The sequence below is a fragment of the Leuciscus leuciscus genome (genome assembly GCF_965113295.1).
Source record: "Leuciscus leuciscus genome assembly, chromosome: 6".
In the NCBI taxonomy this organism is placed as follows: Eukaryota; Metazoa; Chordata; class Actinopteri; order Cypriniformes; family Leuciscidae; genus Leuciscus; species Leuciscus leuciscus.
Window position 1 is genome coordinate 37408198 of NC_138730.1, and position 19345 is coordinate 37427542.

Sequence of the window (19345 nt, forward strand, 5' to 3'; positions counted from 1 at the left end):
AAGGAGAAAGGAACTTCAAGTTTCAGAATATAGATTTAATCACACATACATCATGCAGTCCATCCAGAAAAAAAAGTGTCATCAGTAATTTCATCCCCTCTCACTCTTTCCCTTCAACCAGAATCTTCCAATAACACCTTGTACTGTTGGAATGATCCAGTGGCTTTGTCCATTGGTGGAACTCTCTGTCAATCAGTCATGGAGTTACTATTACACAGTAATAAAAAAATTAGCTATTTATTTGAAGTTTTCATTAAATGTGTGGCATTCCCCATGAACATCAATTAATTATCCTTCATGCACTGAAAAGGGACGAATTTAGGGCTAATAACACAACAACTGCGCTCTTAATGGTCCTTGTGATGTCGATTAAAGGTATAAAAACACCCAGAAAGCAATAATGACACCGAAGGTTGTCATGTCCTGTAATTCGCAATTCATAAGCTTTCTTTCAACAATATCAGGAGTGTACATTTTAAATAAAATCATTTAAGGCTAGCTTCAATAATAATGATCCACATTCCTTGAACCTCCTTCATAAAGATAGTTAAAAAATAAGCAACACCTTTCTGCAATGTCCTCTTGGAGATACAAGTTAAGGTTTGAAACACAAGCCAGCCCATACCATCATTCTGCTAAACTGATTGGTTGATCAGTAACAGTGGCAGAGCAAGCAAGCAATGATGTCACGTGAGGACTTCTACAGATGTAAACTGACCACAACATACAAGTCCAAAACATTTAAATACATAGTTATGTATTGAGGATACAGGCAGAAAAGTATGAATAATAGAATAATCTTAAATATAGACAATAACTCTTCAAATAAGAATTTTGATATGCAAGGCGTGATATGTGCGAAAAGCAGGACAGGACAACCTTCATTTGTTTTAGTTAAAAAAAAAGCATTTGCCTTTGCAACCGCAGACGGCCTGGTTCCTCATGTCTACAATCCTCTCCACCTTCCCCTTTACAACCATTAGTTACTACAGAAAGTAAAAACCATGGGGTTTCAGATCTGCACCTGTTCAGAGTACTTTCACACAGGAATATCTGAGTTTGTAGTAAAACGGGCGATCTGCTGACGAGCACGCTTGCATATTCTCTATTCAGGTATTTTTCTATTCAAGCTTGATGCAGTCTAGACGCTGACCCGTATGAAGTGAAGCCAGGAGCGAGATCTTTTGCGCAGTTAATCAGGCAGTAGTTTTAACACAGGTTACAGGTGTGCAGAGAGCAGCTGAGGACTGCAGGTGTTTGGACACATTACAGCTGATAGCACAGGCTTCTGGGCCGTGGTCAATTGTTCACGTTGCGTACGTTTATTTCTTGATTTCCTTGTTATGTCGTGTTTGGTGCACGTGTGAGTGCAATATTCATAAAATAATTTGCTTTGGAGGAAAAAAAAAACAAAACAGATGGGAAGTGGAACTGTACAGCCTTGAATATTTCGATTGGGACGTCCTCCCATGTGCACCAGCAGGAGGGATTATGTTAATGGAATGACATTTCCATGAAGACTTCTTGCATTCTCGCAGCTTCGGTAGTGAGGGAAAAAAACTCGTCTTCAGCTAAAAAGACAAGAAAAGAAGACAGTGAGAAAGCAGGATCCAATAAAGTTGTGCTAAACAAACCAAGGGATTTTTATACTCAAATCCATCTCTGCCCACTGTATTTTCATTTATTGTTTAATGTTTAACACAATGTAATTTTTATGTAAAAAAAAAAAAAAAAAAGTAAATAATGAATACATCAATCCTTCTTCCAAAACGTGTTTTTGTTTTACCCTGATTACCTATGGTAAGCCTATTATAAGTGTTTATATTTTAGACCTGACGGGACGGTTTTCGGTCACTCGCCCGTGTATCTCTAGTCATATCCGTAAATAGAGAACATTTGCTCTGGCTACTCTGACGTGTGTATGGTGTGGGAGTGTCATCGGTTAGTTGCCACAACGAGTGAGAAAGATTAACATGAAGCGCGCTAAATTCAAACCACAAGGGAATCACCCGTTAAAAAAAGAAAAGAGAAACAAAGGAGAGTCTGCTGGCAAAAAAGAGAATGCAACAGAGCTCGTAATAAAATGAGAATCGACATTGGCTTTAAATTTTTTTTATAATAATAACCATTATCTGGAGTATTCTCTGGGTGGAATATGTGGCTACTAACCAGCCCATTAAACCTGCTGGTCTTGAACCAGGAACCATTAATATCACTGGCTGAGGCAGGATAACGTCCTCACTGCATACAGTTTACAAAACTACAGCGAAGTCTGGCTATACAGATACAGAAAAAAGATACATTTGATAAATTGATTGTTTATTTTATAATTATCATTATTAATTCAATTTATTATTATTATTATTACATTAATAAAATAAATAATCTATTGTTACATTTATTAATTGTAATTATTGTTAGACATTATTATTGTATTGTGAATTAAATTGTCAAAATATGTTCCAAAAATCTGCCTGTCAGAAAATCTTCAAATAAAATGACAGCAAATGTGCCGGCATTATGGTCTTCCTACAAACAAAAGCCCCAGATTCTCTCTTACGCACCTCTTCTCTTGTTTAGCGCCTCCTCCTCTGATGGGCATAGGCTGGCTGTTCTGGTTGAGGACGCCGCCTCCACGCAGCACATTGGGGTGTGTAGGAGAAGCTACAGGTTGCTGTCCAGGCCTGATGGGTTTAGCTACAACCAGAGAATAGAGGCAAATCGTGAAAGAAAAGATCACGGTCACTAAAATGAACTTTTTCATTTTTATAAGGCCAAATTACAGACACCTGACGTTAATTTTTTTATTAAGGAGAATTGTGCAGCCACCTATCTGTGCGGAGTGTCCTCTGCGGGCCATGTTTTTGGCTCTCACGGCCTCTTTGATGCGGTCCACCTCCAGCTGGTAGCGTTTGCGGTCGCGGGCTGCGTTCTCTTTGGCCTCTTTGAGCGCCGACTCCAGAGCCTTCACACGCTCCGCTGTTGCCCGCAGACGCTTCTCCAGTTTAGGAAGCTCACAGCGCAGGTCAGCATTATCACGCACCAGCTAAAGAATAAAGACAGACAACATTCTTTACATTACCAGATTTATTCTTTTTCTTCATTAAGTAAACTATGTATTGTTGTTTTGAAAGCATAATTGTCTATAAAAGGAAAATATTTAAGTAAGAGTTTATACATTTTGATTCTGAACTGGTAAAAACATTTGCTAACATGTGTGAATCATTAAGGGGACCTTTCTGGTTTGGATTTACCTGTTTGTGAACCTTGGTGAGTTGTTCTAGATTGTTCTCCAGGAAAGAGATCTTCTGCTTCTGAGCAGCACTGCCGCCAGTTTCATCAGAGTCCATCTCTGCACTCTACACACACACACACACAAAAAACAAAACCTTTCAAGTAAACCACCAAGTCGACTGCTTAGTAAACTCAATATATGGATTTACATCGACCTAAATGGCAGAATTAAAGTTTACTTTAAAAAAAATAACAGACACAGTAGACATGAAAATTAAAGGATGATATAAGACAGATCCACTCCCACCTTTTTAACACGAGTAGCCAGATCCTGAACAAACAATTTCCTGAGGTTGTGCAAAGTCTGCAGCTCCTTGGCCTTAAATAGATAGAAAATAGCAATATTTAAATGTACACGCTGTATGATGTGAATACAACTGTCTTCTGTTGTCCCTCTAGTGCTGAAATGAGGAATTGCACTCACCACAGTCTCCTCCAAGCCTTTTAGATCCTGTTTGGCCTGTTCCCTGCGGTCCTGCATCATACTGTAATGCACACACAAAACCATTAAAACAGCACATCACTAAAGACAAGCAATCCATGCACAACTCTAATTTAATATACATTTCATATAAATACATAATGCAAGTGTATTAATGCTTTGTGCAATATTCCGGCACAACTCTTCAGATGAACAACAGAAACTAGGGAGATTTTGCTCATAAACAAGGTTTTATCAGCTCAACCTCTACAATGAGGAAGATGAACACAACTGACTGTGCTTTACATACGTGAGCTCATGTAGTTTGCGGCTCTTCTCCTGGTCATTGGATTTGAGTTTCTCATGTTCCACCCTCAAACGCTCCTGCTCCAGCAGGATCTTCTGATTCAGACTAGAGAGAAAGAGAGAGAGAATTTATTAGCTACTGCTGTATTATTATTACTGCTGTAAATCAACTATTAACTTTGATGTGAAGCTATAGATTAGTTATGACAGTCATACATCTTAAAATCAGTCAGTATATTAACATGCGCTTTAAAAGTTGAATTTCCGACTGATATTGCTTTATTTTGACTGAAATGTGTATCGTACTCTTGAAGATCAGTGATAAGTTTCTCTTTGGTTTCCAGCTCGTCTCTCAGGCTGCTGATCTGTTTCTGATGGGCCTCCCTGTGACTCTGGATCTGCTTCTCAACAGCATCCTAAACACACAAACACTCGCATTAAAATTAAAATAAACATCCAAACTGAACAAACTCATTTGTATGTGTGTATACACATTTCTTACCTTCACCTCATTGGCACTCTGAATCTCACTCTCCTTCTCCATTGCATGAACTTTCTCTGTGGCCACAAACACACACAAAACATTAGAAGCACAGAAAATTAGACCGTTTTGAAAAAGTACATGTAGATGCATAATCTTTATCTGTATGAGTCTGTGTACCCTGTGCGTTGATTTTGACCAGCTCCTCATTAAGGGAATCCAAGTCCTCTTCCAACTGTCTCTTCTTATGCTCTACGTTCTGCAGATACTCACTCAGAGATTTAATTTTCGCCTCATGCTGCAAAACAAACATCTATTTGTTAATATAGAGTACTTGTTACTTTATTCATAACTTTATTGTTTAGTAGATTATAGTGCAAAGGTTTGCCATGTAAGAAATAAGTGTGTTTTAGGAGGCAGTATTCAGCAGAAGAGTGTGAAACCGTACCTGTGAGATGCGTAACTGGCATGCCGCAAGCTCCTTCTCAGATTCATCCACCTTCTTGTTGCTCTCAGACTGTGTGTTTTCCAACTGCTTGCAACGTTTAACCATCGATTTAACTTCTGACTTCATCTTACTGATGTAGAGTCTGGCTACAGTGAACTCTTCGTCTATAAGACCGCTGCCTTCATGCTGCTGCAAAGACAGAGAGAAGTCAAGTTTGGTCCAAAAATCTATTAATTATAGTTATTAAAGCTACTATATAAAGCTACTAAATAATAAGCTATTAAAAGGTGGTGTATAAGTCTTTGTTAAAATCTATAAAGATGGCATCATATTTGAATAGACACTTTATAAATACAGATACTTGGTTATATAACAACAGTATAAACACTGTGGTGCTATTAAAGTGCCCCTATTCTGCTTTTTCAGATATTACCTTTCATGTAGTGTTTGTGAATGTAAAAGTCTGCAAAGTTTCAGAGATCAAAATGCACAATAAATTAAAGGTATAGCGGAGGATGTTTTACTTCCTGGTGGGTAGTCTAAACTATTGGTCCTCCTAATTGTCAATCATTCTGGTGAATCAATCAAACTTTTCAAAAAGTGGAGAGGGCGGGTCTTATCTAAAATTTGGAAAGATCCTCCGCTATACCTTTAAGTTATTGTCTCCCCAATTTCCATAATGCCAGCCTATGGTCTTCATTGGATGCCCGTGAACATCATCAAATTTGACCTGCCCTCAAACTGTAGTTGTAGCTGAGGCCTGGAAAAGTTTGGTTCATGTTTTCGACATCTCAAGAAGTGCTTTCTGTGCTGTGAAAGTAAAAAGCACTTTGCATGCACTTCCAAAGGATGAGGACTCGGATTGATACAGTAAAAAGCGGAAATTAATTTATGGTAATGGTCGTTCCGTTTCCGACACGTGCTGTAAGCAGTAGACCAATCACAACAGACTGGGCCATCTGACCAATCAGAGCAGAGTAGTCTCGCAGAAAGGAGGGGTTTGGAGAGACTGAATCCTTTATCGAACCATTTCAGACACTGAAAAAAGAGTTTTTTTGGCCTTGGAAACATATAATAGGGGCACTTTATATAATTTCTGTTTAAGTATCAAAAACACAGAAAACATTGGTTCAAACATTGGTGTGAGTTTGGGAGCCGGTCTATCTGACCAATAGTAAATGGGGGAGTGTTTAAAATTTAGTTTGGCGATTCTACTTCGGAAGAACTTACACACTTCACCTTAAAAAACAAAACAAAAACAAAACCCTGTCATTCACCTTGATGTCATTGTTGCCCACAGCAATGCCAATCTCAGTCAAATCTTTGAGTAGTGACGACATCATCTCAGTTACCCTCTTCTTCTGGTGATTTGCCATTTCCTTCAGTTTCTGTAGTTCTGAGTCTATAGATGCCAGGGTGCTCTGAAACAGAGAGCGTTTTAAAGTCAAGTTTAGTGTATCTCTTCACACAGCAGGCCGACCGTAAGCAAAAGACTGATATATTAATTAGCCCTTCTGGCACTTACAGATTTCTGACTAAGTTCCTCACTGAGTGCTTCAAACTCCTTGGTTTTGTCCTCCACCTCCTGACTCTTCTGATCATAGTTGACGGCAAGCTCCTCCAGGGCCTGCAGCACCTCCTTCACCTCCTCTTTAGACGCATCGTTCTCCATCTGCAGACGATTCAGCTCCGCCTGCAGGTTATCATGGTCTCGCCGTGACGAGGCCAGCAGCTGCAACACACACACAAACATTTGTGAGCATGAATATACAGTGTTTACCAACTAATATTCATTTACATATGTGCATATGAGAGCTCACTAACCTCCTCTTGGTCCAACATCTGCTGCTTAAGCTTCTCCACCAACTGAGACTGCTGATTAATCTCTTCATCCTGGAGAGAGATAAGATGAGGAAAAAAACAAGCTCTCATTCAAATTGAATATGTTTGTGATAATGAAAGTCTAACATCATCTTTATGAAAACTGACCATGGTTTAACAATATTAATTATGTATAGTGCCTGTGGTCCTTCTGTGGAATTTTTGTAGATTCAGGGTGCTTTAACACTAGGTTCGATTGCCTGATCCGAGCCAGAGTTCGATTGCTACCCTGCAGGGCTACTACAATGCAGGAGAAGGCAGCAAAATGGATGGCGTTGCTCACATCACTTTTATATTTTGGTTTTTATGAACCTCTAATTTTGTTTCAAAAGTGTCAGCACATAATGGCACTTGCGTCTATCTGCCGCGAATGTACTGCAAACGTTCTAAAGACCACGGGAATACATTCTCTCTGCTTGCAGTGCACTTGTCAGGAAAGTGAGTGAGAACTGAAAACATACAAAAACACAAGCGGTTCACTTCTGCAATTTAGTACGATAGCGTTCATATCAGCAGTGAACCGCACTGGAGTTCACATGAACTGTACACCCCAGACCAGCCTTTCAATGTTGACTTGGGCTCAGTTCACGTGTCCGCAACCCAAGTTTGGAAAACAGCATTCACATCATCCAAGCAAACTGAAATCTGATGTCAAATCGCATCCAGGTGCGAAAGTGTGAAAGCACCCAGAATCATAAGATAGATGACAGAAATCTGCTTCATTTTTATGTTACATGCATGTCCGCACCTTGTCGTCAAGTTGCTCGTACAGTTTGGTGAGTTCAACCTCACATTTCTCCTTCTCAGAATCGGTGAGTCGGGCCCCGAGCATTCCTGGTACAGGCGGCATGCTTGGTGTGGATGCAAATTTATCATTATTAATTGTGTTATCCAGCGCCAACACTTCAGCATTAGCCTTCTCCTTATCGTACTGCTCCTCTGCAGGTACTGTTTCACCTGGAGGACACACAGAGAGGACCTTGAGGTACTGCAGAGGTGCACTTTCAAAAGTTTAAACCTAAATATAATATTTCAGGACAGTTAATTATTATTTAAATTTTTTTTAAATAAAAGTTATGTACAAGGAATCATATAAATTATTTATAAATTACTTAAAAAATGCAAAATAGAAGCATTTCACAAGTGGTTTTAGACTGGATGTCAATGCATAATAAACAAGTGTTAAAAAAAAGTTTTGAATGCAATAACAAAACTGTTTCACAAATGTAATATAAAAATAAATAAATATAAAAACAAATGGCCATCTGACCGTTTCTCCAGCGGTTAAGTTCATTCTCCAGCCATGTGATGGTGTTTCGCAGGCTCTTGTTTCGTTCTTTCTCCCTCTCATATTTCTTCTTCCATTGCTCTGCTGTCAGCTCCACATTCACACTCACTGTGTTCTTAATGGTCTTGGCTCTGCAAACACACAAACACAATCACAGCTGTACAGCTCTGGTGTTTTTCTCCTCACACCGTTGTTTGCATAAATACATAGAGCTTGTAATTATTCTTGCATAAATGACACCAATGACAGTGACACCTTTATTATGAATGGAGAGAAAAGACTAAGTGATAAAGTTGGACAAATATGAATTGATCTCCTCACCTCTGTCCAAACATAAGAGTGGATTTGGTCTCAGCCTCATTGTACGAGGAAGGAGAACAGCAGATGACAATGGTGGTCCTGCAGTTCCCACCCAGAGAATCCTGCAAGATCCTTGTCATTTTACTATCTCTGTAAGGAACGTACGCCTGAGAAAGAAACAAAGAGAGATTCCGGATAGAATTAGATCAACAGACATTAATAAAACACATTTAAATGTGCGAATAAGTTTCAGGACTACAAGTGTCTTTACTCAAAGGCATTCCCAGAAGACAATTTGCAAAATTGCGCTCTTTATTGATGTAAAGAAAATGTTTAAAATTTAAATTACTACATTTGATCAACTTACATTAATAAAATGTTTAATATTACAATATCTATAATAGTATGTATTGAAATGTAAATGTATGTTCCAGATTGATTCTGACACCTGAATTGATATCAGATTGTGTCTATAATAATAAGTTCTGTTTTTAATTTAATTTGTTCATTACAGGTCAAATGCATTGCCCTCTAAGTAGCTTCAATGTAGCATGCAAGTTTTGGTTATGCCAGGTTCAGACAACATGATATTAGCCCGATCTGTTTGACGTAGAATGTCGTAATGATTTGCAAATTATGGGCATCAGGATGCAAGAATCAATCGTTTTATTTTGTATAGTATGTCATAGTGGACGGCAACAGATGCAGCATCTGTGGCGCTTCACGATGACCCGACAGAAAGAGTAGCATGTGTCACATCTGTGACGTTGACCAATAGGAGCACAGAAGCTCTTCTGTACACAGCAAAACGAAAGAGGCGATGGTATTGGTGCTGCTAATTGGAATTATGCAATAAAGGAAAGGTTCGTGGAGCTATGGCAACAATACTCCTGCCTTTATGATGTTTCCTCGAGGGACTACCACAACAGAGTGAAAAAAAAGAGATAAATGCTGGCGAATGATAGTGGAGGTGCTTTAACAACATGGTGAGTACTAGAATAAGTATTAAGCTAGCAAGAGAGCTGATTCGGTAGCCATTGTTTGTTTACACTCTTGTTTCTAGAAGTCAGTCGCTTGGTCTGACTTCTCGATGACATCACGCACGTCGTTAAAGACGACAAGCAATGTGTGTATGACATGTTATAATTGTGACATCCATGAAAAAAATAATTGTATAAACTGACAGTGACTATCGTAACAGACAAAAAATATTGTGTGGTCTGATCCCAGCTTCAATTTAGCTTCTCCAATACAGCTCAGACTAAAATAAGGCCTTGCAGCACAGAAAAGAGTTTGCTCGCTGAGCTGGTCCTGAGTATGACAGCTTTAAACTGTCCAGCCTATGAAGAGAACACAAGGACTGCTGTGTACTATTAGCACAGTATAGCTGTGCTGCCCATCATGTGAGGAACACTATGTTTCCAGTCTGGTCTGGTCTACTTCCCACCAAATCTTCACTGTCAGTATCATACTTTATTTTTTACTTGTTCTTTAATTCTGTATTGTATTTGATCAAATCAATTAGTGATAACTTTAAAGATGCTTTTATCTAAAGCGACTTACAGTAACAGGGACAATTCCTACGGAGCAATGTGAGAACTATACCACACCCAAACTAAAATTAATGACATTATTTTGAATTACTTCATATTTTATTTTGAGTTGTCCTTTCATTGGTTTTACGCAAGTAGCATTATTGGTCATACTGATAAAGAACAGAAAACTGAATTGGAAAAAGCTGAAGTGAATCTCTGAACTCATACAAGCTATCCTCACTGCTCTAGGAGCCAGACACTAGAAACAAAGAGTGTACAGAACTCATCTAAAGCCTGTGAGCATGTCTGCGTGAGTATGTGACTCACCGAGCCCTCGGCTAAGGCTGATATCACGTTGCCCAGGGATGACAGAGACTTGTTGATGTTTTTGGCTTCATCCAGTACTGCGCCTTCAGCTCCTGTTTTACTGACCTGTGAGAGAATGCAAGAGTTCAACACACTCTGCTCATGTTTTACTGAACTACAAGACTAAAGTTTAACACACACCCACCTTCTCGCTGCCAGCCAAGTCGACCAGGTAGAGTTTCCCACTGAGCTTCTGTTCTGTCTGAGTGTTCTCCTGCTTCACATTGATCTGGAAGATACTGTGACTCCTGGAGCTGTGCTCATTCATGTCTAAGACACACAAATAGACATTATTACAACTATAAATCACACCTTACATTGTCTGGATATTTTATTCTCTTTATTGATTATATTCTTTGTCTTGTGTCTGTGTATTCATACTTGTCACAGCTACATGTCTGTTAGATTTGCCCTCGTCAATAGTGTCCATCACTTCATCTGGACTGCAAACAAATCGCTCAGTGCAACCCTAAAACCAGGAAGACAATTATAACAAACAACTTATATTCTCTAAAGATCAGTGGCATTTACCACTTTGCGTTAAGATTTTAATGGGACACTGGTGCCAGGTTTCAGGAACTCACCTTGACATAAGGAACCCTGTTTTTGTCTTCATGTACAGATAAATTAGTCTTTGAAACTACAAGACAAAGAGAGAGAGAAAGAAAGATATTATGGCACAATGTAAGGAGCATTATAATTTTACCGTTGAATTTGAGATCATTTTAAAATGATTTCTAATTATGTTATGTTTAGATTAATTGGTTGGTAGATGTGAGGCTTAGAACCACTTCCACACTCACCATCCAATAGGTCCCGAATCTTATCCAAGTATATCTCAAAATATGACACCTGTCAAAGTTAAACCATACCATCAAGAGAACGGATCCAACTTGAAATGATGCAACAAGGTTCCAATGAATGAGAAGAAAGCATAAAAATTTAAGATTGTGTATATGCAATAACTTACTTTAATGTGGAACTCCAGATTTTCATCCATAGAGTAAATGTAGTTAAAGATGTCTTGTACTATTCTGGGAATAATTCCCATTGCATCTGTGTCATGAAGATTTCCCTAGAGAAAAACCACAAAACCTCAGTCATAAAAGTGGAATAAAACAAGCTATTCTTCACAACACTACTTGCCTAAAACAGCCTGTTTGCTCCACTGTTTTGTTCAGGTATATAATACTGTTGGAAAATTTGGGGTGAAGCAAGGTTTTTCTTATGTTTTTGAAAGAAGAATCTTTCACCAAGGCTGCATTTATTTGACCAAAAATAGTCAAAAACAGAACAATTGTGAAATATTATTGCTATTTAAAAGATCTGTTTTCAATTGTTGTTGTTTTTAATGGCAAATCTGAATATTTAGCATAATTACTCCAGCCTTGCCCTTAAGTGTCACATGCACCTTCAGAAATCATTCTTATTTCTAAATGCGTTGATAGCATTTAGAAATTAGAAAACGTTCTGTTCTTCAAACAGAAAGTTTGAAGAACAGAATTGATTTGAAATAGAAAACTTTTGTAACATTACATATTTACTGTCATTTTTAATCAATCCTTGCTGAATACAAGTAAAAATATTGTACTGATTTTTTTTTACAGTATATTATATACTGAACACTTTAAGCCTCAAACAGGTTGAAGGTTTTCACTTACACTGATTTTCACTGTAAAGCAGCTCTGAAGTTATTTGTATAGTATAAAGTGTCATGATATAAATAAACTGAACCTGATTATGAATAAAGTCACTTCACTGCATTACACTTCACTGCTATCAAACAACCCTAAACATAAAGGTGCATTTGGTCATGAACCTAAAAGATCATCCACAGATAAGATTTGGAAAAAATAATCATATGCGAGTATGTGAAAGTAATTTTGCACATAATTCTTGACTTTTCACCGCAGCTGAGATATTTCACCATTTTTCGCTCACCTCCATTGTGTGCGTTTTGCCTGATGACGTCTGACCATAGGCGAAAATGGTTCCGTTATATCCACCAAGCACATCTGTGGGAACACATTCATGATTAAACCTCATTGCATGTTCTGTCTTTTTGCTTTGATTCAGAGGTCTATCATGAGACATGTTGCTTTTACCTTTGACGATTTGTTGAGCGCAGGCCGTGTACACTTGCTCCTGAGACGTGTTGGACTGGAAAACTCTGTCAAACGCATACGGTTTACCCTGTAGAGAGGAGAAAAACAAATATCAAATGCAATGCATTTAGAACAAATTAGGACAAAGTACCATTAGATACTTTTTTTTTAGGTTTTCAAGACTTTACCGTCACAAAACATGGAACAGACTAAATTGTTACAGAATATAGAATTCAAATGCTTGAACTGATCAGCTGACAAGCAGCGAAGGAATGACCAAACATATGGGCAGTAAAAATATGGCATTTCTCATAAAATACTGAATTGTACAATTAATAAAAACTCCAGCATTAATGTAAATAACATATGTGGGTATCAAACATCTCAAAGGAAAGTGGTACTACACCGGTGAGAAAACCATTCATTTAACTTGCTCCAAGTTCTGTGTCATACATACTCGTTAGGGCCTGAGCACCGATGGTGTGAGGACCCTATTGAAATTGCTCCGTTTATTAACCTTTGTGTTTATGTCTTTTTGTGCTACTCCGTGCACTTACATTGTCTTGGTAGACAGTTTTGACAATTCTCAATGTAAAAAATGCATATATTGTGTCAGTGATGAATGATGATTACATCAGCAGGCAGCAAAGACCACATGCCACCAACGAATTAATTATCACAGCCAACAACTTGAAGCAAATCCTACTGCACCTCTTGAAGAACTGGCATGATGGGATTATTTTTTCCTTTAAAGGCAAGGTGATAACTATGGCTGAACAAAGAACATATTTATTATTTTAAGGACTGGGGGAAATGGCTAAAAAAATTGCATTCAACAACACAAGAGGGTGAACGCCCTTTGACAAAACACAGATACCATCCAATCGTGGTGATGGTAGCCTAATGGTTAAAGCTCTGGACTGCCAACACAAAGACTGCAGATTCAGCTTCTGCTAAAGTGCAGAGTGACTAAGAAAGATTGCCAACTATTTGGCTCCAAACTATAAGCTCTTCCATGGAGTTTGGGCTGAAGGGAAGTCAAATAATGCCTTAACACTTTTTCAGAGATTTCTGGTAAATTCAGACACTCAATAAACAAACTTGCATCAAAAGTACACACTTAAGGGCCCCAGGGACAAAAAGAGCAGGTCCGGACCAGTCCAGTACTGGAAAAAATTACACAAACTACCACACCCTTCCAGCCATCATACTGTACAGACAGCCAACTATGACACAACAATTTATATTAGCCTAATTTTCTCACCGGATCTAAAAAAGTTGAATCTTTGACTACTGTGCTACCTTGTTTTTATGCAGTCAGCGCAATGTCAAATCATAAGTGTCCCATATCTTTGTTGAGACAAGAAGTAGCCTACATAATTGTTTAATCATCAGTTTATGGCAGATTCATTTAATCAAATATTTTTTCATTTTTTTTAAAATAAATTATCAATGAAAACCTACCCACCCTAAACAAGAACAAAACAAAAAACTTTAGACTACAAAATTAAATGTTGTTATCAATCAACATGGCAATGCATGACAAAAAGAAGGGAGTCGTTTGAAATCTCCGGCTGAATGACTGTCTTATGATGTCCAAAGTCTAGAGGGAATGACAGGGGAAATAAAAAGTTTAACCGCCTGTCACGAGCAGAGCCGCTGGTTTACAGTCTGTAAAATGCTTTTTCTGTAGCCGCAAGTATTAAGCCAGTTAAAATGTGCAGATTTTAAATATCGACAAATGAACTAAAACCAGTGGAGGAAAACTAGTGACTGCCAGAAAAAGCATGTTCCTGAATTCCTTGGTTTCCCAAAATAAGGGTTCATGAGGGAACTACAGTGGGTTAGTGAGTTGATAAAAAGCTAATAATTAATTATACTGAATGTAATTTTTTTTGTACAGACTTCAGAAGGATACCAGCGTCAGAAACAAGTGGTATGGTTTTATTTTAATGGCGTTGAAGGATTATATGTTTGTTTGGAGCATTTTGTTTTGTGAACGAGGCAGTATACTGTATCTGACAGCAGCTGCATCACAAACCATAAGTAAAAAATTTCATAATGCTTTGCTTTGTCTGTAAATTATGGTTTTATTTGGAGAATGTTTTCAAAACACTTACTCGCATGCATTAATAAGGGGGTGTTGATACTGTTTCTTATGCAGTGATGTTAGCCAATCATAACAGTGGATGTTTACTGACAAGCCTTAAAGGAGCCACCCTTTAAAACAGATTATTTCAGATAGAGGGTTAAAAAATAATACTTTTTTCACATTTATATTTGTTTTGTTATTTTGCACACAAAAAAATAACATTATAAGTGAATCTCAAGGAATATTAAAAAAAGAAATTAAAAAAATCCATATCTTGACCCCTTTAATCATTTTATTCTTGCTTTTGACACTATAATAACACAATGAAACATTATTAAAAAATAATAATTTAATACATTCTATAACATTATAATTATTGTATTTATGAAAAGTTACATACTGTCGCAAATTTATTTTCAAATTTGATTTGGGAAACGATAACGAAGTAGAAAAGTGCCAATATGGGCTGGACACAGTGCTGATACAGAACTGAGGACAATCTCCTGTGAGAACACAACATTTTCCAGAGTTCTAATTGAGGCACTTTCTTACCTAACTATTTTCTCATCTCACTTACACATACACAGAATCCCAGGGGCTGCACAGGGTGGAGCGCTCTCTATTTCCAAAGCATTATCTCACCTTCCTCTAGTGCTCACACACATACACACACACACTCTTTTCACTTAAATTACAGTGGATAAGCCTGAAGGAGACTGCAGTTCCTGGGCATTCTCTCACATTGTCTACATACATAGAAGAGGAGTATTAAGAGAGTGAGGACTAAACAAACACAAACATATCCGTTTCAGAGCCGGTCTTTCTGGAAAGTACACACTATAACACCAGGCAGGAATTCTTGATCCACCACATTATCATAAAAGATTTGTGAAATTGAACCAGATGTACAAGAAAAACTGCTCTATAAAATCATTATTATTTACATTAAAAGGGATGGTGGTCACTCATATGATTGAGACAGCTTGCCACATAACATGTTTGCCAGGGGAGTTTCCTCCGAGGAGCCATGGGAGGCAGTGCCTCTACAAAAAAATTGGATGAGAAAATCCATATTACACAAATAAAAGAACGCAAAGAAATATTACAAAATGTGACATTAAAAAAAAAGTGGATAAATCACAAGTTTTTTTTCTAAAGGAACACTGTCCAACAGTGATACCAGCAGGCAAAGTTACAGAGGGACACCACGTCTCTCGTGCCTCCCCTGAGCCCATTGACTTTAACATAGCCTCTAAAGTGTGCGGTGGGTTTAATGGGGGGGTAATTGAGAATGAATGGGGGAACGTCACATGAGAGGACGCAATGACTCAATTGCACCATGATTGGCTCACGCGATAAACCCCACCTCTTGTTTTTGTGCGTTCCGCATTTGGGAATCAGTCTGAATTAACTAAATGAAGGCGTTAATGGGAAGGGTAATTAAAAAGTAAACAGCTCAGCCACTTAGATATGGCCGCTTTATGTTACGTCAAAGTGAGCAAACAGCTTTCTGAAATTAAAGGTACATCTCCGTGTTTGTGACCAGTGTTTACCAAGCTTAATGACTAATGAAAGTAAGTTGACTCTTAAAAAGAACAGCTGAACATCAGTTTGCAAATAAAACGTATTGTTTAAATTGTTGCTGCCTTTATTATTTTGGAATAAATGTAAAATGCTTAAAACACTAACTTAATGAGATGTATACTTGGTTTTAATAAATAGAACATTAATTACACTGTTAATGTAAAAATACAAAATATATATATTTTTTTTTATGTAATATTTAACCCGGAAAATGTGACAACATTAAATAACTGGGACATAATTTACATTTGATGTTTGTTTTTTTAAACTTAAGAACACCACTGCACACTGATGTTGGCTTTCAAATGTCATTTGTCATGCCATGATGGTTTGGTGAAAAGCTTCAGAGTTTATAACAGAAGACATAGGCCTATAGCCTTGTCATGTTTGAACTGGGTTTAAAAAGATAATCAAAGCACAGTGACAATCGATCAATCAATTCCCCAGTCCCCACCCATAAATACAAGTAGATCCTAGTGCAGCACTATGACTCATGTTTCTCACTGCACATACAGATCGCACCAGGAACATCAACATCTCTACTGGTTCCTTTTAAAAGGGACATCACATTCAGGTCTTTGGTTCAACAGAAACCCATAAAAGTTATAGGCTAACTGAGCCTTTATTCTCATTTCACCCAATGAACAACCTTATGTTCAATTTCACCTGTAATTTAGACACATATGTGTAACTAGGCTATATGTGCATGTGTGACTGCTAATGTTATAGAGCAGGGGTTTTCAAACTAGGGTCCGCAAAACTCCATGGGCCGCAATAGGGGGGCATAACATTGAGAAAATAAATGATTTTTACTAAATTTAACCAAAAAATGTTTTTGTAGAAAAAAAGAAAACATTTCCCTTTTTTATATATAATTTGCTTTTTGATTAAATATAAAAAACATAAAATTGAATCATTATTAAATCCTTCTATAATATTGACAAATTAATATTTATGAATGACCATTAACATATAATGCTTTGTCATTTTTTATGAAGGGAAATATTGGAAATTGGATCATATTTAGGGGTTCTTGATACCGAAACATTTGAAAACATTTCTGTTATAGAAATGATCTCAGTAAGTTATTTACAAACGCAAATATGGAGTTTCCAGCTCATTCAACATATTTACACCTAAGTTAACCATGCAATTAGAGGTTTGAAATGGTCATCATAACCTACAATGTGCAACCAATCCGTATCATGAACTTAATAAATAAACAAAATAAGTTTTTGCATTTTCAAAAGTGTAAAACTGACAGTGTTTCCGCGTTGAATGTGCAGGTGTGGCTAACATGGTTAGCATGAAGCGGATGAGGAAACGACACAGAAATGAACTAAATTAACACTTATGTCTGAATTAAACCGTCGGTTTCGGACGGCACCGGACCGGAGGCACTGGCTGGTGTCGGTGTCAATTATTCAGATTAACAGGTTGTGACAAATTCCGGTGGTACTGGGCTGCGGTCATTAGCATTAGCCGCTCGCGCGAGACCAACCGAAAGATAAACTATAAAAGAAAATAACCCTGTCCCAAAATAACACTCACCCCAATCACGACGCTGTCCTCTCCCTGAAATTTCGCTACGTATTTGTCCCCTCTTGTCACCTCCGAGCTGTTTAACGGCCTGAAACGGCACATGACTTTAATGGTGCACTCCGCCGGGTCCGCCATCTTCCCCCGGTTACCGAATCACAAGAGCACCGGCCAGAACACACGCACACAAACGGATACAGACACGGACGGAGGGGTGGGGACACCGCCTCGCTCCGAAATTCCGGCCTGGGTTGTTGATTCCTGGCCCGTGTGACTAAGCGCCGCGTTGGAGGATCACCCGGCCTCCGGTTCGGTGACGTCACATCACGCCCGTCACCAAGAGCAAACAGAAAATAACAATGATATCCTCCTGAGAACCAGAACTTTTTTTTTTATTACAAAACTTTTGTGAATTAAGTTATTTTTTATTAGGTCATTAGATTGTTTGGAGTATATAAGAAGCAAATGGATTAAATACATTTTTGAAGAATTTTTTTTCCCTATGTTATGCTATGTCCTCTGTATACCCATTAAAAAAAAATTTAAAGACATGTATAGGCAACAACGTTTTTGTTTCATTCACCAATCAATTTTAGGTTTCAAGGTTTTTTTTTTAATACAAAATTTGTATAAGGATGATTCTCAACTTAAACTGTGTTATGAAAGATATAACAGAATGATTTGATATACCATTTTACTTTATGCAATATGCGTGTAATCATGGCCATAAATGCCATTCCCATTCTATGCAATGCATCTATACACTGTATCTAATCTGCATATTAATGTGTTTTTGGGGCACTATGTAATGATAAAAGACGTGTAATAATTGCAGTAATAATTGGGAATATTTTCATATGAAAATCTCATATTTCATAAGAATAATGAATAAGGGTGTAATTTCTTTCCCTAATCCCTGTTCACTTGTTGTGTCTCCAAAATGCCCTATATGCCATGCTGTCCTAGTGTCCTCTACAGTGGACATGAATGAAATCGATGCCCTGTTTCATAACAGAAGTCATATTCTGATTTGAAAGTGAAACCCCATAACAATTTCCTGAGATGTTGATTTCTGACAAACATTTTGAAAATGAGTCAGATTTAAATGATAATTACAAAATATGATCATATTTCTAAATTTGATAATTCAGTCATTTTTAAAGACCAAGAAGAGGGAGTTGTCATGGTTACACCTCCAAACATTTGGTATCTCTGCAAAGCCCTGAATGTGCTGCTCTTTACAGGACATCCAGATTTAAAACTGTGATGTATGATGTCAGAGAAATTCTACAGAGGCCAAATGTCTATTCCTAGGTTTCAGCAGGATATATTATTATGTAGTAAACTCATATGTCCTTCATGAGAAACATTACATCCACAAATGAAAATGTGGTAATTGTCTAATTAATTGTCTTACAATTCAAAGACAAACTTTCTCTGCTTCTTTTTATTGAAGTTGTTCAACTGTTAGTCACACTGCATGTTTTCTGTACTTTGTTTCATATTTAAACAGAATGAACAGCAACACCTTTGACCTGCAAGGTTGTTAATTCATAACTGTGATGTCATAAACTCAGATTCCAAGTTTAAATAAGTAGGCCAGAATAAATGAAATAAGGGCCTTTGGTTTAGGCCTCATTTTTTTATTTACAGCATACAGTGACAGACAGTATGAATATTATTTGTCCTATTGGTTACAATGAAG

General features: G+C 37.6%; 1 protein-coding gene across 3 annotated transcripts; it reads right to left on the reverse strand.

Moving 5' to 3' along the window:
* Positions 1 to 14: 14 nt before the first annotated feature.
* kif5ba (kinesin family member 5B, a) lies at positions 15 to 17970 on the reverse strand. Of its 3 annotated transcripts, none has more exons than XM_082173489.1 (26): positions 17653 to 17970; positions 12426 to 12513; positions 12262 to 12335; positions 11291 to 11395; positions 11124 to 11172; positions 10905 to 10960; positions 10702 to 10789; positions 10466 to 10590; positions 10282 to 10386; positions 8441 to 8586; positions 8102 to 8250; positions 7580 to 7788; positions 6775 to 6843; positions 6476 to 6682; positions 6228 to 6371; positions 4951 to 5136; positions 4683 to 4800; positions 4524 to 4579; positions 4328 to 4437; positions 4026 to 4127; positions 3719 to 3779; positions 3542 to 3613; positions 3255 to 3359; positions 2830 to 3046; positions 2565 to 2697; positions 15 to 1571 (listed from the first exon to the last, which is right to left on the reverse strand). In XM_082173489.1, the coding sequence occupies exons 1-26, from the start codon at positions 17776 to 17778 to the stop codon at positions 1568 to 1570; spliced, it is 2904 nt and encodes a 967-aa protein (XP_082029615.1). In that variant the 5' UTR covers positions 17779 to 17970; the 3' UTR covers positions 15 to 1567. The 3 variants fall into 3 exon arrangements, with proteins under 3 accessions (XP_082029615.1, XP_082029614.1, XP_082029613.1); XM_082173488.1 differs by having other exon boundaries at positions 4951 to 5139; positions 17653 to 17969; XM_082173487.1 differs by having other exon boundaries at positions 3542 to 3779.
* Positions 17971 to 19345: the final 1375 nt, after the last annotated feature.